Source organism: Rhinoderma darwinii, chromosome 1, assembly GCF_050947455.1.
Source record: "Rhinoderma darwinii isolate aRhiDar2 chromosome 1, aRhiDar2.hap1, whole genome shotgun sequence".
NCBI classification, from domain to species: Eukaryota; Metazoa; Chordata; class Amphibia; order Anura; family Rhinodermatidae; genus Rhinoderma; species Rhinoderma darwinii.
In genome coordinates, this window is record NC_134687.1 from 403,958,974 (window position 1) to 403,978,789 (window position 19,816).

The following is a 19,816-nucleotide window of genomic DNA, read 5'->3' on the forward strand; positions in this document are numbered from 1 at the left end:
CTGGGTTGTGGTTGAAGAGTGTGATTTCCGACCATGAATTACGGAAACAGCATAGCTCGCTGACCTACGCTGTTTCTGTAAGTCACAGTTTTGCTGCTTCTGTAACTGCCGTTCACTACTATGGAAGTTACAGAAACAGCGTAGCTCAGCGAGGTACGCTGTTTCTGTAATTCATTGTCGGAAATCTCACGCTTCAACCACAACACAGAGTAGTAGAACAGGGTTTAGGAAGCCCCGTTCTAGAGATAGGTGCGGGTCCCAGAGGTGGGACCCGCATCTATTTGACATTTATGACGTATCCTGTGGATATGTCATAAATGTCTCTGATGTGAAAACCCCTTTGACAGTAATAACAAACCCTTTTTTGGTCAAATTGACTTCATGTTGGGCCTGTATGCTAGTGCAAGGCCAATTTGAGTTATTTAGCAGCTCTTTAAGGGTGATAGCTCATTGTTAAACCCCATGCAATCCCCCATCTTATCCTGGCAAAATTCCTATTGGTTGCTTCCTATAAGCAAGTACAAAGATTCTCATGTGTCTGGATTTCCAAATTATCTAAATTATTTACAGAGCTAAGCAAAATGTTACCACTTTTTAAATCAATAGTAATGTTTTCGACTTACAGAAGACTACTAGCAGTGGTGAGCTGCCCCCTAGTTATAGTCTTAAAAAACCCTGTTTTTCTTTATTTAAGGGATTTGATTTTTTTTAATAACACTAAAAAATGATGTTCTAAAATCCGTAGAGGATTTTTTTGTGAATTGTCAATGGTAATATTTTGACTGCATGAGGTTTTCTCTGCCTTGACTTGCACATCTTCTAGTGCACTGTACACGGTTCTTAGTGGCCGAAAAATGGGAAACCTTAAGATGCTGCACAGACTATCCAAAGCCAAAATAGACCATGAGCATACAGCGAAGAAAGGAGGAAGAAAGTAGAATGAGACTATGGTGCCTGCACTTAGTAAAAGAGGTGTCACTAGAGCCTTGAAAGGTCTATTTTCTATAAAAAATATATTTAATAATGATTCCCTGTTCTCTGTCGTGCTCTGGAATAAGGTGGTCCCAAGTACTAGTCCAATTGAAAGAAGAAGCCAATCAAAGGTGGTTCTTGCATTAATATATGTAAAGAGGCACTGCCACTGCCAATGGTTACATTCTGGTAGTGTTTCTAAAAAATCCGGAATCATATGCTTGCCATATAAAGCAGCAATTAGCCAACAAGTCAAACTGAGAAGACGAGACTGTACAGAGAGGTGTGTATCACCAATGGGTCCGCCACCCCACTTGTTCATACGTGATCGACTCCACTCCTCACTGAAGCATATCCACGGGAGCAGCAGAGGGATAGATCGATAGGTCTCATTTTGAAAGGATAGAAATCTCAGGAAAACCAAATCTGTGCTAGGAGATAGTAACCAGCCACCAAACCATAAACATAGCAAGAATCCTGTAAGAGATGAGAATAGAGAATATAATTAATAATCTGTAATCTTTATTTATATAGCGCCAACATATTCTGCAGCACTTTACAAATCAGAGGGAACATGTACGGACAATATCAGACATTGCATTGTGACAAAACTAATACACAATTCAAACAGAAAGATTGAGGACCCTGCTCGCAAGAGCTTACAATCTATGAGCAAATAGGGGAGACACAAAATGTAAAAAGTTCTTGTTTAATGGTCCAGCCATCTTTTATACACATGAGGTAGTACATATAAAGCTGCATGAGCCGGTCACCAGCCAGTGTCTGTGTATGACCGTTATTAAGTGCATTAGGGTGCAAGGAGTGTGGGGGATACTGCTGAATGAGGGGGTCAGGTTCTGATGACAAAGTGTAAAAGAGGGGACAGGGAAAGAAGTCAGATTAGGGAATGTCATAGGCCTGTCTAAAAATGTGTTTTTAGGGCACACTTAAAACTATGGATGTTGGGAATTAATCTGATTCTCTACACCGTTCCAGAGAACTGGTGCAGCACGAGAAAAATCTTGGAGACGGGAGTGGGAAATTCTGATTATGGAGTATGTTAATCTAAGGTCATTGGCAGAACGTGGAGCGCGAGTGGGGTGGTAGACAGAGATGAGGGAGGAGATGTAAGGAGGTGCAGCACTGTGGAGAGTTTTGTGGGTGAGAGTAATAAGTTTGAATTTAATTCTGAAGGGGATGGGCAACCAGTGCAGTCACTGGCACAGGGTAGGGGCATTGGTGTAGCGGTTGGTCAGAAAGAGGAGTCTGGCTGCTGAATTAACCCGTTAGTGACCACTAATACGCCTTTTCACGTGAGTCACTAATGGGCTTTAGGCTAGGCTGACGCCTTTTCACGTCAGCCTAGTCTAAGTCCTGCACGGGTCTCCCGTGCAGGCAGGAGTCGGGGCTCTGCTGTCTGATAACAGCTGAGCTCCTGCTCCAACGCCCGCGATCGAAGTTTACTTCGATTGCGGCCGTTTAACCCGTTAAATGCCGCCGTCAATAGCGACCGCGGCATTTAACTTTGTTTACAGAGGGAGTGAGCTCCCTCTGTCACCCATCGGCGGCCCGCGAATGAAATCGTGGGTCTCCGATGGGGTGTCATGGCAGCCGGGGGCTTGATAAAAGCCCCCAGGTCTGCCCTGGACATATTCCTGTTAGGACGCGCCGGAGGCACGTCCTAACAGATTGCCTGTCAGATTTACACTGACAGGCAATAATGCTCTGGTATACGAAGTATACCAGAGCATTATAGCAGCGATCGGAACATCGCACAGTAAAGTCCCCTAGTGGGACTAATAAAATAAGTCATCAAAGTGAAATAAAGATTATTAATAAAAAGTACAGTAAAAAAATAAATAAAACCATTTTTTTCCATAAAAGTGTAATAGTAAAAGTGTAAAAAAAAAAAAAAAGTACACATATGTGGTATCGCCGCGACCGTAATGACTCCATTAATAAAGTTAATATGTAATTTAAACCGCAAAGTGAACACCGTAAAAAAAAAACGCAAAAAACCATGGCGAAATTGCAATTTTTTTCCATTGCCCCCCAAAAAAGTCATAATAAAAATGAATCAATAAGTCCCATGCACCCCAAAACAGTACCATTCAAAACTACGTCTTGTCCCGCAGAAAACAAGCCCAAAAAATCACTACATTGATGGAAAAATAAAAAAATTACGGCTCTTGGAAAGCGACGATGCAAAAGCAAATAATTTTAGTTCAAAAGTGTTTTTATTGTGCAAAAGTCGTAAAACATAAAAAAACCTCTACATATGTGGTATCGCCGTAATCGTACCGACCCATAGAATAAAGGTAACATGTTATTTACGTCGCATAGTGAACGGCGTCAATTTAAAAACGCATAGAACAACGGCGGAATTTCATTTTTTTTTTGTAATCCCCCCCAAAAAGGTTAATAAAAATTAATATAAAAATTATATGTACCCAAAAATGGTGCTATTAAAAAGCACAACTAATCCCGCAAAAAACAAGTCCTCATACAGCTATGTAGACGAAAAAATGAAAACGTTATAGCTCTTTGAATGCGACTATAGAAAAACGAATAAAATAGCTTGGTCATTAGGGCCTAAAATGGGCTGGTCACTAAGGGGTTAAGGATAGATTGGAGAGGGGAGAGTTTAGTGAGGGGAAGACAGACTAGTAAGGAGTTACAGTAATCAAGATGAGAGTGAATAAGCGTGACAATGAGAGATTTGGCTGTTTCCACAGTAAGAAAAGGGCAAATTCTGGAGATGTTTTTGAGGTGAAGGTGACAGGAGCGTGAAAGTGATTGGTGTGAAGTAAAGGAAAGAGCGGAGTCAATAATAACCCCAAGACTGCAGGCATTCTGCCTAGGAGTTATGGTAGTGCCACACTGAGATGGAGACATCGGGTTTTGGTAGATGGTAGGAACACAAGGAGCTCAATTTGAGAAATATTCCGTTTCAGATAGAGGGAAGACATGATGTTAGAGACAGCGAACAAACAATTCGAATACTATCTGTCTTTTGAAAAAAAAATGGAGACTGGAGAATTAATGCTGAAAAACAAAAGAATTGCAACTGCATTGTGAGCACATACAGTACATTTTACGGCAGAGCATAGTATTACAGCTTTCTCTACTCCGCTCTGCCATTACGAGTGTGACGGCATTGTACAGTATGGAGCAGTGTAAGGAGTTAAAGAGGCTCTGTCACCACATTATAACTGCCCCATCTCCTATATAAGGAGATGGGCGCTATAATGTAGGTGACAGTAATGCTTTTTATTTAGAAAAGCGATCTATTTTAAACCACTTTATGAGCGATTTTTAGCTTTATGCTAATGAGTTTCTTAATGCCCAAGTGGGCGTGTTTTACTTTAGACCAAGTGGGCGTTGTACAGAGGAGTGCATGACGCTGACCAATCAGCGTCATACACTTCTCTCCATTCATTTACACTGCACTAGCGATATAGATATATCGCTATGTGCAGCCACATACACAAACACTTACATTACTGCAGTGTCCTGATAATGAATATACATCACTACCAGCCTGGACGTGATGTTTATTCAGAATCCTGGCACGTCTGAATCTTTTCTGTGAGATTCCAGCAAGGCAGCGTAATCTCGTTTGAAATGAAAGGTTACATTGTAATCTCGCGAGATTACGTTTGCCTTGCTGTAAATCTCAAAAAGACGCTACAGACCTGTCAGGATTCTGAATAAACATCATGTCCAGGCTGGTAGTGATGTATATTCATTATCAGGACACTACAGTAATGTTAGTGTTTGTGTATGTAGCTGCACATAACGATATAACTATATCGCTAGTGCAGTGTAAATGAATGGAGAGGAGTGCATGACGCTGATTGGTCAGCGTCATACACTCCTCTGTACAACCCCACTTGGTTTAAAGTAAAAACACGCCCACTTGGGCATTAAGAAACTCATTAGCATAAGTCTAAAAATCGCTCATAAAGTGGTTTAAAATAGATCGTTTTGTCTAAATAAAAAGCTCTGCTGTCACCTACATTCTAGCTCCGATGTCCTTATATAGGAGCACTTATAATGTGGTGACAGAGTCTCTTTAAGGGGACGCAGCGCTGAGGATAGGCAATCAATTTTATCTCACTGGACAACCCTTTAAACAACATTTTTACAATAATCCACAGTAGTTAAAATAGACATAAAATGCTGAGTAACTTGTTTTACGTATCTTGTGCTTGATGTTTTCTTCTCAAATTATGTCTAAAGCTAAATTCATAATTTTGCTAGTTACCAGGTACTGAAGAGCAGTGCATTGTGGGAGCCCAGATAATGATTAAATCAATGTTTTATGTGATAAACTTTTTTCAATGGACCTTTATCAAACATTTTCTTTCGTTTTTACGATACATCTTCTGTGTCTCCTCTTATATAGAAGCTATATAGTTCGCTATCAGACGATTCCATCAGTTCAGCTGAACTGACTGTTCGACTGAGAGACATCGTTAATCGGTGCTCGTTTGCTCCTGTCACACACAGCTATGGGTGGGGATGAGCGGTCGTTACTCCGATCGCTCGTCCCCATACATTATTTTCATGTCGGCATGTGCTGCCGACAACGATAATCTTTTAGTTTTTTAAAACCATACGACAAGCGGCTGATCGAGCGTTTTCTCGTTCATCTACTGATCGCTGCCCTGTTTACACAGGGCAATTATTGGCAACGAGCATTATATGAACGCTTGTCTGCACGATAATTGCCCAGTGTAAAACCCCCTTAACACACAGGATCACCATAATTAGGATCACATCTAAGTGGATCAACTTAGATGTGATCGATATTATGGTGATCCTGTGTGTTAGAGGCGCCCAGAGCTAGCAGTTCACTTCGCTGATGGATTTGGCTGATAGCAAATGATACAGCGTCTATGTATACGGGATACATAAAAGCTGTATTGTAAATACTAAAGCAAATTTATATTAAAAGTCAATTGAATTTTTTTTTTTATAATCACATAAAACATTAATTTATTTTAAGAAAAAAAATCTTTCAAAGATGTACAAAGCCTTTAAACTGTTAGCTCACATGTCTGACAGCAGGGTTTTGAAATCAACTATGTATATAAATGGAGAAAATTTAGGGTCAGTTCAAATAGAGTTTTTTGACACGGAAACTACGTCCGAATCGGCGCCAAAAACAGCCCAAATTTCCACCCATTTATTTCAGTGGGATGCAGATGCATTTCTTTCCCTTCTTGGCCGACTGCAGAAAAAAAAAGTGGCATGCTCCTTTTTCAAGCGGTGTCCGCCTCTGACTTACTATTGAAATCGGTGGGAGGCAAAAAATAAATCTTGTGGTGCTTATTTTGATTGTTTTTTGCTGCCGTTTTTGCATTAGATTCAACGGCCGCGGGCAAAAAACAAGAAAAAAAGCATCAAAACAACACTCACAAAATCTGCCTGCAAAAAAACTGTGCGAACTAGGCCTTAATGTGATGCCACATCCATTATAATGCAGAGCATCAGGGCACAGGTTTTTGGGTTCCCTCTGCACACTTTCAAGTAACAGGAACACTTTTAGGGTATGTTCACTCACTAATTACGGACGTAATTCGGGCGTTTTTGCCCCGAATTACGTCCGAAAATAGCGCCTCAATAGCGTTGACAAACATCTGCCCATTGAAAGCAATGGGCAGACGTTTGTCTGTTCACACGAGGCGTATATTTACGCGCCGCTGTCAAATGACGGCGCGTAAATTGACGCCCGCATCAAAGAAGTGACCTGTCACTTCTTTGGCCGTAATTGGAGCCGTTATTCATTGACTCCAATGAATAGCAGCGCCAATTACGTCTGTAATGGACGCGGCGTTCAAGCGCCTGCACATGCCGTTACGGCTGAAATTACGGGGATGTTTTCAGGCGGAAAAATCCCCGTAATTTCAGCCGTTACGGACGCCCTCGTGTGAACATACCCTTACACTTTATTTTCGGAGAGGTTATTAAAGCATGAGGTAGTTGTCTATTTCCACTTCCTCCTATAACGTTAGTTAAAGGTATTGTCCAGACATGGGGCGGTTTTTCATACTGATGACCTATCCACAGGATTAGTCATCAGTATATGATCAGTGGGGGCCTGACACACAGACCCTGCACCGTTTAGCTGTTCTGGCTGCCTCCGGGCACCTGAAGTAATTGGTCGGTGGTCGGTGTCAGAAGCAGATGGCTCCTGTCACAGTATAGCGGTCATGCTGCAGCACTACAGCTCTGCTCCTACTCAAGTAAATAGGAGCAGAGCTGCGGTAAACCGGCGCGGCCGCTACATAGTGTGCAGAGCCATCTACTTCCGGCACCGACCACTGCAAAATATCCGGTTGTCGGAAGCAGCGGGAACAGCTGATCAGTGTGGGGTCTGGGTGTCGGACCCCCTGTGGATAGGTCATCAGGATGAAAAACCACCCCATTGCCTGGACAGCCCCTTTAACCCCTTAATGACCGCCGATAGGCCTTTTCAGTTCTCAATTGTGTCAGTCAGGAACAGCCTTGTATGTATTGCACTCTGCCACAACAATAAGTGAACAATGTTACTATTGTAAACAAAGGGCCTGTACCTGTTTTTCATTGTGTTTAACCCCTTCCCTCTTTAGCCACTTTTGACCTTCCTGACAGAGCCTCATTTTTCAAATCTGACATGTGTCACTTTATGTGGTAATAACTCCGGAATGCTTTCACCTATCCAAGCGATTCTGAGATTGTTTTCTCGTGACAAATTGCACTTTAAGTTACTGGCAAAATTTGCTAGATATGTTCAGTATTTAATTGTGAAAAACACCAAAAATTCGCGAAAAATTGCAAAAATTAGCATTTTTCTCAATTTAAATGTATCTGCTTGTAAGACAGGCAGTTATACCACACAAAATTGTTGCTAATTAACATCCCCCATATGTCTACTTTAGATTGGCATCGTTTTTTTAACATCCTTTTATTTTTCTATGACATCACAAGGCTTAGAACTTTAGCAGCAATTTCTCACATTTTCAAGAAAATTTCAAAAGGCCATTTTTACAGGGGGCAGTTCAGTTGTGAAGTGGCTTTGAGGGCCTTATATATTAGAAACCCCCAAAAAGTCACCCCATTTTAAAAACTTCACCCCTCAAAGTATTCAAAACAGCATTTAGAAAATGTCTTAACCCTTTACACATGTCACAGGAATTAAAGCAAAGTAGAGGTGAAATTTACAAATTTCATATTTTTTTGCAGAAATAAATTTTTAGTACAATTTTTTTTATAACACAGAAGGTTTTACCAGAGAAATGCAACTCAATATTTGTTGCCCAGTTTCTGCAGTTTTAGGAAATATCCCACATGTGGTCGTAGCTTGCTACTGGACTGAAGCACCGGCCTCAGAAGCAAAGGAACACCTAGTGGATTTTGGGGCCTTATTTTTGTTAGAATATATTTTAGGCACCATGTCAGGTTTGAAGGGCTCTTGCAGTGACAAAACAGTAAAAATCCCCCAAAAGTGACCCCATCTGGGAAACTAGACACCTCAAGGAAATTATCTAGGGGTGTAGTGAGCATTTTGACCGCACAGGTTTTTTACAGAAATTATTGGAAGTAGGCCGTGAAAATTAAAATCAACATTTCTTCAAAGAAAATGTAGGTTTAGCGATTTTTTTTTTCTCATTTCCACAAGGACTAAAGCACCGCAAAATTTGTAAAGCAATTTCTCCCGAGTAAAACAATACCCCACATGTGGTAATAAATGGATATTTGGACACACGGCAGGGCTTAGAAGGGAAAGAGCGCCATTTGGCTTTTGGAGCTCAAATTTAGCAGGAATGGTTTGAGAGGCCATGTCACATTTACAAAGCCCCTGAGGGGACAAAACAGTGGAAACCCCCCACAAGTGACCCCATTTCGGAAACTACACCCATTTCGGAAATTATCTAGGGGTATAGTGAGCGTTTTGACTACAAAGGTTTTTTGGATAAATTATTGGAAGTAGGCTGTGAAAATGATAATCTACATTTTTTTCAAAGAAAATGTAGGTTTAGCTAATTTTTTCTCATTTCCACAAGGACTGAAGGAGAAAAAGCACCACAAAATTTGTAAAGCAATTTCTCCCGAGTAAAACAATACCCCACATGTGGTAATAAACTGATATTTGGACACACGGCAGGGCTTAGAAGGGATGGAGTGCCATTTGGCTTTTGGAGTCCACATTTAGCAGGAATGGTTTGCGGAGGCCATGTCACATTTACGAAGCCCCTGAGGGGACAAAACAGTGGAAACCCCCCACAAGTGACCCCATTTTGGAGACTACACCCATTGAGGAAATTATCTAGGGGTATAGTGAGCGATTTGACCCCACAGTTTTCTTGCAGAAATTATTGGAAGTAGGCCCTGAAAATAATAATCTACATTTTTTCAAAAAAAATCTAGGTTTAGCTAATTTTTTCTCATTTCCACAAGGACTGAAGGAGAAAAAGCACCACAAAATTTGTAAAGCAATTTCTCCCGAGTAAAACAATACCCCACATGTGGTAATAAACTGATATTTGGACACACGGCAGGGCTTAGAAGGGATGGAGTGCCATTTGGCTTTTGGAGTCCACATTTAGCAGGAATGGTTTGCGGAGGCCATGTCACATTTACGAAGCCCCTGAGGGGACAAAACAGTGGAAACACCCCACAAGTGACCCCATTTTGGAGACTACACCCATTGAGGAAATTATCTAGGGGTATAGTGAGCGATTTGACCCCACAGTTTTCTTGCAGAAATTATTGGAAGTAGGCCCTGAAAATAATAATCTACATTTTTTCAAAAAAAAATCTAGGTTTAGCTAATTTTTTCTCATTTCCACAAGGACTGAAGGAGAAAAAGCACCACAAAATTTGTAAAGCAATTTCTCCCGAGTAAAACAATGCCCCACATGTGGTAATAAACGACTGTTTGGACACACGGCAGGGCTTCGAAGGGAAAGAGCACTATTTGGCTTTTTGAGATCACATTTAGCAGGAATGGGACTCCATTTAGGAAACTACACCTCTTGAGGAATTCATCTAGGGGTGTAGTAAGCATTTTGACCCCACAGATGTTTCATAGAATTTATTAGAATTAGGCAGTGAAAATAAAAACAGTCCTTTTTCTTCAATAAGACGTAGCTTTAGCGCAAATTTTTTCATTTTCTCAACAAATAAAGGGAAAAAAGAACCCAACATTTGTAAAGCAATTTCTCCCGAGTACGGCAATACCCCATATGTGGTCATAAACTGCTGTTTGGGCAAACGGCAGGGCTCAGAAGGGAAGGACCGCCATTTGGAGTGCAGATGTTGCTGGATTGGTTTCAGGGCGCCTGTGGGCCCAAAACAGTGGAAAACCCCCAGAAGTGACCCCATTTTGGAAACTACACCCCTCAATGCATTTACCAAGGGGTGTAGTAAGCATTTTAACCCTGCAGGTGTTTTGTAGAAATTAGTGTTCACTCGATGTTGCAGAGTGAAAATGGGATTTTTTTTCCATAGATATGCCAATATGTGGTGCCCGGCTTGGGCCACCATAACAAGACAGCCCTCTAATTATTATGCGGTGTTTCCCGGTTTTAGAAACACCCTACATGTGACCCGAATCTTTTGCCTGGACATATGACAGGGCTCAGGAGTGAAGAGTATCATGCGGAGTGGAGGCCTAATTTGGCGATTTACAAAGTATTGGTTCACAACTGCAGAGGCTCAGATGTGAAATAATAAAAAGAAACCCCTGAGAAGTGGCCCCATTATGGAAACTGCACCCCTCAAGGCATTTATTAAGGGGTGTAGTGAGCATTTTCACCCCACAGGTCTTTTCCATAAATGAATGCACTGCGGATGGTGCAAATTAAAAATTTATATTTTTCCCTAGCTATGCCATTCAGTGGCAAATATGTCATGCCAAGCTTATGACGCTGGAGACACACACCCCAAAAATTAAGTGTTCTCCCGGGTATGACGATGCCATATATGTTGAAGGAAACTGCTGTTTGGGCATGCTGTAGGGTTCAGAGCCGAGGGAGCACCATTTGGCTTTTGGAGAGCGGATTTTGCTTGGTACTATATTTGTTTGAGTATTGCTGGTGTTTTATAATGTGGGGGTACATGTAAGCGGGGCGGAGTGTATAAGGGGCATAGTCAGGGGGTATAAAAAAATAAAATAATCCATAGATGTGTGCTACGCTGTGAAGCAATCCTTTCCGCACAGGCCAGTGTCGCACTGATAAATGGTGTCATTTCTTATCCCCCTTTTGGTCCACACTCCGCACCTTTTGTAGTTTGGAGAATTTTGTTGGGAAAGTGTTGTCCTGGTATAATACGGGCACCGTCGCTTCCAGCGGATATGTTTGGGCTCTCCCCTTCCTGGTTCCCTAATTTTAGGTCCTTGATAAATTGCCTCTTGAAACAGAAGAAATGTTCCCCTCGGGCACAACTGCATATTTTTTTATTTCCTGACTTATTGGAGCCATAACTAATTTTATTTTTCATAGACGTAGCGGTATGAGGGCTGGTTTGTTGCGGGACGAGCTGTAGTTATTATTGATACCATTTTGGGGTACATGTGACTTTTTGATCACCTTTTATCCTATTTTTTGGGATGCCAGGTAAACAAAAAGACGCAATTCTGGCACAGCTTTTTTCGTTTTTTTTATACAGCGTTCACCATGCGTTATAAATTACATGTTAACTTTATTCTGCGGGTCAGTATGATTCTGGCGATACCTAATTTATAGCACTTTTTTATGTTTTACAACTTTTTGCCAAATAAAATTACTTTTGTAAAAAGAATGTATTTTTTCTGTCGCCAAGTTGTGAGAACCATAACTTTTTAATTTTTTTGTCGACGGAGGTGTATGAGGGCTTGTTTTTTGCGGGACGAGCTATAGTTTTTATAGGTACCATTTTTGGATACGTGCGACTTTTTGATCACTTTTTATTCTAATATTTGTAGGGCAAAGTGACCAAAAAACAGAAACTCTGGTAAAGTTTTTTAAGTTTTTTTTTTACGCTGTTCACCGCGTGCAATAAATAATATAATATTTTGATACCTCAGGTCGTTACGGTCGTGGCGATACCAAATACATATGGTTTATTATTATTTTTCAATAATAAAGGACTTGATAAGAGTAAAAGGGGGATTGTGTTTTATTTGATTACTTGAAACTTTTATTGTTTTCAAACTTTTATTTTTTGCACTTTTTTTTACACTTTTTTATACTTTTTTTACACTTTTCTTCAAGACCCACTAGGGGACTTGAAGGTCCAACGGTCAGATTTTTTTTTTTCTAATACATTGCACTACCTATGTAGTGCAATGTATTAGATCTGTCAGTCATTCACTGACAGCAAGCCGATTAGGCTTCGCCTCCCGGCGGGGCCTAAATCGGCTTCCGTAATGGCAGAGTAGGAGACCATTGTGTCTCCTGTTGCCATAACAGCAGTCGCCAGTCCCGATTGCCTCTCAGGGCTGGCGATCTGCTAGTAACCGCTACGATGCAGCAATCGCTTTCGATTGCTGCATCGAAGGGGTTAATGGCAGGGATCGGAGCTAGCTCCGGTTCCTGCCGTTACAGGTGGATGTCAGCTGACTTCCACCGCTGATGACGCCGGATCAGCTCCTGACCCGGCGCCATCTTGCCGGCATCTACGGAAGCCGATCAGGCTCCGCCGCCGGACGGATCTTGACCGGCTTCGGTGCTAGGCAGACCGGGAGGCCAGTATTAGGCCTCCGGTTGCCATTGCAGCCACCGGAACCCCGGCAATTTCATTGCTGGGGCTCCGATGAGCTGCAAACACCTTAAGTGCAGCGATCGCGTTTGAGTGCTGCACTTAAGGGGTTAATGGCGGGGATCGAAGCTAATTTCGGTCCCCGCCGTTACAGTCGGATGTCAGCTGTAAGATACAGCTGAGATCCGACGATGATGGCACCGACTCAGCTTCTAAGCCGGTGCCAAACATTTGACGTACATGTACAGCATTTTGCGGGAAGTCAATGCTTTCCATGACGTACATGTACGTCAAATGTCGGGAAGGGGTTAACACGTAAACTGTAAGCAGTGTGTCACTACAATATGCAACCTATTCAGTAGTTACATTACAGTACAGAGTTTCAGTTATAAATATATTTAGAGAAATATATTTTCCCACGCCACGAGTCGTTTTATTGCAAAGTACTTTAACCCCTTAGGGCCCAGCCTATTTTAGGCCTTAAAGCGTAACTAAACGTTCGATCAATTTTTCTAGCAGCATGTGTAATATAAATATCTAATTCCGCCACCGACCACTGCAAAACATCCGGTGGTAGAAGGCAGCGGGAACAGCTCATCAGTGCGGGTCCGGGTGTCTGACCCCCATGATCATATACTGATGACTTATCCTGTGGATAGGTCATCAGTATGAAAAACCCCCCCATTGTCTGGACAACCCCTTTAAGTTGATGTCTAATCTTACCACCTTTTCCTTCTTACCCGTGTTAGAGAAGAATTTGTTTCATTGAAGGTGAGTCGATATAAGACCATTAATTATTGCTGGTCTCAGGTCTCAATTGTGTCAGTCAGGAACAGCCTTGTATGTATTGCACTCTGCCACAACAATAACGTGAACAATGTTACTATTGTAAACAAAGGGCCTGTACCTGTTTTTCATTGTGTTTAACACGTAAACTGTAAGCAGTGTGTCACTACAATATGCAACCTATTCAGTAGTTACATTACAGTACGGAGTTTCAGTTATAAATATATTTAGAGAAATATATTTTCCCAAGCCACATGAGTCGTTTTATTGCAAAGTACTTTAACCCCTCAGGACCCAGCCTATTTTAGACCTTAATGACCAAGCCATTTTTTACGTTTTTCCATCGTCTATTTGAAAGAGCTATACACTTTTTATTTTTGCGTCGACATAGCTGTTTAAGGTCTTGTTTTTTGCGGGACAAGTTGTAATTTTTAATAGTACCGTTTTGGGGTACATAGAATTTATTGATTAACTTTTATTAACTTTTTTTTGGGGGGGGGGGATAGAAAAAAAACAGAAATTTCGCCACACTTTTTTGCGTCCTAAATTTACGCCGTTTACCGTGTGGTAGAAATAACACTAACTTTATTCAGTGGATTGTTGCGATTGCAACGATACCAAATTTGTATCGTTTTTGTATGTTTTACTACTTTTACACAGTGAAAACACTTTTTTTTTCAAAATTATTTGTTTTTGTGTCTCCATATTTGAAGAGCCGTAACGGTTTTATTTTTTCGCCGATGCAATTTTAGGAGGGCTTTTTTTTTGCGGGACGACTTGTTGTTTTTATCGGTACCATTTTGGAGTAGATGTGACTTTTTGATCACTTTTTATCACATTTTTTTTAAGGCTGGATTCAAAGAAAACAGCAATTTTTGCATGATTTTTTATTTTATTTACGATATTCACCGTGCGGGTTAAATTATGTAATAAGTTTATAATTGGGGTAGTTACGGACGCGGCGATACCAAATATGTGCAACTTTTTTACTTTATTTTGTTTGTTAATAATAAAGCAGTTTGTAAGGGGGAAAAGTGTGTTTTTCGGGTTTTTTTTCACTTTTTTTTTTTTCACATTTTATTAAACTTTTTTTTAAATTTTCTTACTAGTCCCACTAGGGGACTTCACTATGAGATTATACGATCGCATTTATAATACACTGCAATACTTTTGTAAAACGGACAGGCATCTGCTAGGTCATGCCGGAGGCATGATCTAGCAGGCATTCATTACAGGCAGACCTGGGGGCCTTTATTAGGCCCCCGGCTGCCATCGGAGACACAGACACTCCCTCCCTCTCTCCAAAACCACTCCGATGCGGTGCACGCTATTGAGAACCACATCTGAAGGGTTAAACGGATGAGATCGATACTAATATCGATCTCACATGTTCGAGCAGGGACGCCCCCAGCCCTCAGCTACCTCTGGCAGCTGAGAGCAGGGAGATTTGACAGCTCCCTGCTCTGTTTACTTATTCCGATGCAGCGACTATTGCAATCGGAATAAAGCCCGTTAGTGACCGCCGTAGAAACACTATGGGCGGTCACTAACGGGTTAACCCCTTCCCGTCGTAAACAACTTTCAGATTTTCATTTTCGTTTTTTTCCTCCCCACCTTCCAGAAGCCATAACGTCTTTATTTTTCCGTCTATCTAGTACTATGAGGGCTTGATTTTTGCGGGACGATTGGTTTAGTTTTTCGTAGCACCATTTATTTTGCCATATAATGTACTAGGAAACGGGAAAAAATTTATTTGTGGGGTAGAAAATGAAAAAAACAGCGATTCCTCCATGGTTTTTTGCGCGCCGTTTTTAGCTGACACCAGCATCTTAAGGGGGCATGTTCACTCCGTGAGCCCGCTCCATACTTCCTCTACCCGGCTATGACGTAACTGTATGTCATATGTCGGGAAGGGGTTATCCCCTTAGGGCCCAGCCTATTTTAGGCTTTCATGACCAAGCTATTTTTTACATTTTTCCATCGTCTCATTCAAAGAGCTATAACTTTTTTTTATTTTTTCGTCGACATAGCTGTATAAGGTCTTCTTTTTTTTGCGGGACAAGTTGTATTCTTTAATAGCACCATTTTGGGGTACGTAGAATTTATTGATTAACTTTTATCAACTTTTTTTTTTAGTTTGAAATAGAAAAAAACATCAATTTCGCCACACTTTTTTCCATCCTAAATTCACGCCGTTTACCGTGTGGTATAAATAACACAACAACTTTATTCAGCGTTTTGTTACAATTGCAACGATACCAAATTAATATAGATTTTGTATGTTTTACTTTTACACAGTAAAAACACTTTTTTTTCAAAATTATTTCCATATTTCAAGAGCCATAACGTTTTTATTTTTCCACCGATGCAGTTGTATGAGGGTTTTTGTTTTTTTGCGGGACGACTTGTAGTTTTTATTGGTATAATTTTGGAGTAGATGCTGTCTTGTAATATTTTAAGGCAGGATTCACAGAAAACAGCAATTTTTGCAGTGTTTTTTTATTTTATTTACGGCGTTCACAGTGTGGGTTAAATAATGTAATAACTTTATAGTTGGGGTCGTTACGGACGCAGCGATACCAAATGTGTAACTTTTTTAGTTAGTTTGTGTTGTGTTTTAATAATAAAGCATTTTGTAAGGGGAAAAAATGTGGTGTTCATTTTTTTTCACTTATTTCTTTTTTATTAACTTCATTAAACTTTTTTTTACTTTTTTGCTAGTCCCATTAGGGGACTTCACTATGCGATCCTCCGATTGCATTTATAATACACTGCAATACTTTTGTATTGCAGTGTATTAGTTCCTGTCTGTGTAAAACGGACAGGCATCTGCTAGGCCATGCATCTGGCATGGCCTAGCAGGCATAACTAGTGGCGGACCTGGGGGGATATATTAGGCCCCCCAGCTGCCATAGAAAGCACCGACATCCTGCGATCTTATCGCAGGATGCCGGTAGGGTGAGAGAGGGAGCTACCTCCTCTCCAAAACCACTCAGATGCGGCGCTCGCTAGTGAGCGCTGCATCTGAGGGGTTAAACCGGCGAGATCAGTATTGATATTGATCTCGCCCATTGGAGTAAGGCTGCTACCAGAGCAGGGAGATTTAACGGCTCCCTGCTCTATTTATTTTTTCTGATGCAATGCCGGGAAAAGGCGTATGCATCGGAATAAAGCCCATTAGTGGCCGCCATGAAAAGGCGTATTGGCGGTCACTAACAGTCGTCTTATTGCAATGTACTTTAATCCAAGATAATGCTGTATTCGAATACATAATGGCCAGGTAACACAACTGAGGTCCTTATTCTTCTCCCAAATTAAAAAGGTGTTTGCTCTTGATCAATTTAGAATTACATTGTGTTGTTTAATCCCACATAAACCTTTGATACCTGATATCACAAAATTTTTCGCATATAGCATCTATAGTTCAATGTACTTTTTTAAATAAAAATATTTAGTAAATTAGGGGATAATGTAATAATATATATCTATTAAAATATCAGGAAGGCAAAAGACTTCCAGAGTGTAGGTCAATAAAGATAAGAACCGAGTCAAAGTCCAGATTAGCATGTGTTGCCAAGGTAAACCAGAATACTGAACGTACCAAGGGAGTCCTATTTTAACGGTCCTTTTAGCTATGATGTTGGCATAGTAATGAAAATTATCCAATTGTAGCTTCCGAGTTCATATTAGAGGTCTTTAGGGTATTGTGATCTGCAAACAGATTTATCAGGAAGTCCCTTCACAAGTAATAACTGTCATGCATTGTTCACATATAATAATTGCTGCAATAGAGTTGGATTTTGTTACCGCTACTGTCTGCTGAGCTCTACCATGACTTCATGTGGATTCTCAGAACGTCCAAATTAATGAATGTTATAAAACCTGCAGTATATACATTGAACGGTCTCACCAGCAATGGTAATTAGATACTAAAATACGGTCATACATATTAAATATGTGTGATAGTGCACAACTTACTATAGAAGGTCGTGTATGGTTGGTTAAACCAAAGACTGCTTATTCAGATTTCTATTGGCACAGGTGGCTGGAGGAACAGCATTTGTCTCTTCAGCATTCAGTTTTGAGAAGTACAATAGGAAAAGTTTACTGTGCAGTCAAATAGTTTTCTTTAGAAACCGTTTATGTTTATAATACAGGTGCTGAGACTTTGTTAATGCAAATGTCCCAATATGACTGATTAACATAAGCACCCCCAAGCCCTTTAAATTACAGAATGTCTAAAACAGTCTTTGAACGGTTTGATCGAGAAATTAAGTATGGGAAATCTTGTACAAACTAAGCTGCAAGACGTAAAGACATTCTTACCTGTGACGACTGTATCCGTCATTAATAGGATGACCAGCGAAATGATAGATGACTGACTCTGAGCCTCTTGTAGGAATAGAAATGGCAAGAAATTGAAGAAGCATTTTCCAAGCAGAATACATAGGACAGTCTCTTGTATTTCCATTCTGAACTCTCACCGTGTTCTCATTCACGCTTACTTCTGTTTCTTGCCAGTAGATACAAAACTCTCACAACTTCATGATTATCTGCCCAGGTTTTTTCAGTGTCACATTAGTGTTTCTTATTTGTCTAGGTTTGTTTTGCCTTCTCTCCTCTCACTCCCCTTCTCTGGTCATGAAAACAATTGTCTTTTTTCTCATTAACAAATCAAGAGTATCTTTTTTTGGTTGGTTTGTGGCAGTTTTTCTCCTGAAAGGGTTCCATCAAGTGAACTATGAACTGCTGTGTAGTTGTTTTTTCTCTGAGCTTAGTCTTAACATATTTGCTTTAAAGGTAATTATCCTGTAGAGCAGGTAGATCAGCCAGATCAGTTGGAGGCTGTCTCGTTCCACTTTGGCTGCCTCTTAGCAACGCCTATAGGTCATAAACTGGCTGTTGGTGTCACACCCACCTGACAGGTTCCAGCTCTGGCACATGTACAGGGATATTATGAAATGTCATACTAGGAATGGCTAGAAGCATATAATACTTCCTTTTTATTGTCCCTCCCAGCAAGTTAACGGATCACTTCTTTTCTCCTCTTTGATTTGTGTAGGATATTCTTCTAACGTAGAGTATTATTTTTTAAGAACTATGCAATTTGAAGTAACTACTGGGATTTTAAAGAAAAAAGTCGGGAGCTCAATAGCATTCATAATTATGCATGCACAATCCATTTTCAGATCACATCTCAAGTGCGATTGCTCATTTACACAGAACTATTCTCATTAAGAACGCTTGTCACTTTTACCATTTTTTTTTAATAACAAATACAAAAGCAAACAAGCCAAAGAAAACATCTCAATATACATACATGTTATTATACATATACATACATGTTATTATTTGCATTGTCTGCAGTTCTCCTAGGTAAGACATTAGCATGTTTCAACATATTACACACACACCTTATCTGCGAAATTCACGTCTCAAACTATAGGCATAATCTCTCCCTAATAAGGTCTCATCATAAAAGTAAATCCAAGGCTTTGTGTAAAGTGTGTGATATCATTCCAAGTCTCACGAAGGGAGGAAGGAAGAAAGATAGGGAAAGAGAGTAGTGAGGAAAGAGATAGAAGCCCAGAGCTAGAAGACCTGAGCCAGCAAAAGACTCCCTGTGTCCCACCCACCCAGTGGGGACAAAGAGAGGAAGGACTGGGGAGGGAAAAATAGGATTCCCCTCTCCCAGACGGAAGCCACTGTAGTAGCAGATTGTTCCTGACCGACCCCTCTATGGGGGGGTTCCGCCTAGCCATTTAGCAAAGTGTGGACCAGATTTGAAGGACGACCATGCACTCCACAGAGAAAGAACTTTACCAAAGCGATCACTGTCCTCTGCAACCAGAGATTCCATTTGACATAAAGAATCCATCTCCACCACCCATTCGCCAACTGAAGATTCCAATGTCTAGGAATAACTGTTCGTAGCGCAGTCAAGAAATGCCGTAGTAGCCCCTTCTTAATACTCGGCAAAAGGCCAGGAATTAGGGATAGCAAAGCTATCTGAGGAGTGGGCACCAGCGGTGTACCCTCCACTTCTGTGTAGATTTCAAAAATCGCTTTCCAGAAGGTCTGCAATACTGGACATGACCACCATGTGTGCAACATTGTTCCGGTCTCAGTCCCACACCGCCAACATAAGTCTGACACCTCAGGGTACATTCTGCTTAGAATCTGTGGGCAACTGTATCATCTAGTCAGTATCTTAAAATTCTTTTCCTGTGCATGGCAAGCCATAGGCATTTTGTGAAACAGAAAGAATATTCGGTCCCAATCTGCCAGTGCCAGGGTTACTCCAAGTTCTCGCTCCCATCCTCTGACG

At 40.8% G+C, this 19,816-nt stretch overlaps 2 protein-coding genes across 2 annotated transcripts in view; one reads left to right on the forward strand and one right to left on the reverse strand.

Annotated features, from left to right (window-relative positions):
• Window positions 1-19,816, forward strand: part of IPO4 (importin 4) — a 212,765-nt gene that overhangs the window by 160,039 nt on the left and 32,910 nt on the right. The gene's annotated exons all lie outside the window — the stretch shown is intronic.
• LOC142653773 (uncharacterized) lies at window positions 15-18,295 on the reverse strand. Its single transcript, XM_075828868.1, has 2 exons — window positions 17,815-18,295; window positions 15-1,449 (listed from the first exon to the last, which is right to left on the reverse strand). Exons 1-2 carry the CDS (start codon window positions 17,957-17,959, stop codon window positions 686-688), a joined length of 909 nt encoding a protein of 302 aa, XP_075684983.1. The 5' UTR covers window positions 17,960-18,295; the 3' UTR covers window positions 15-685.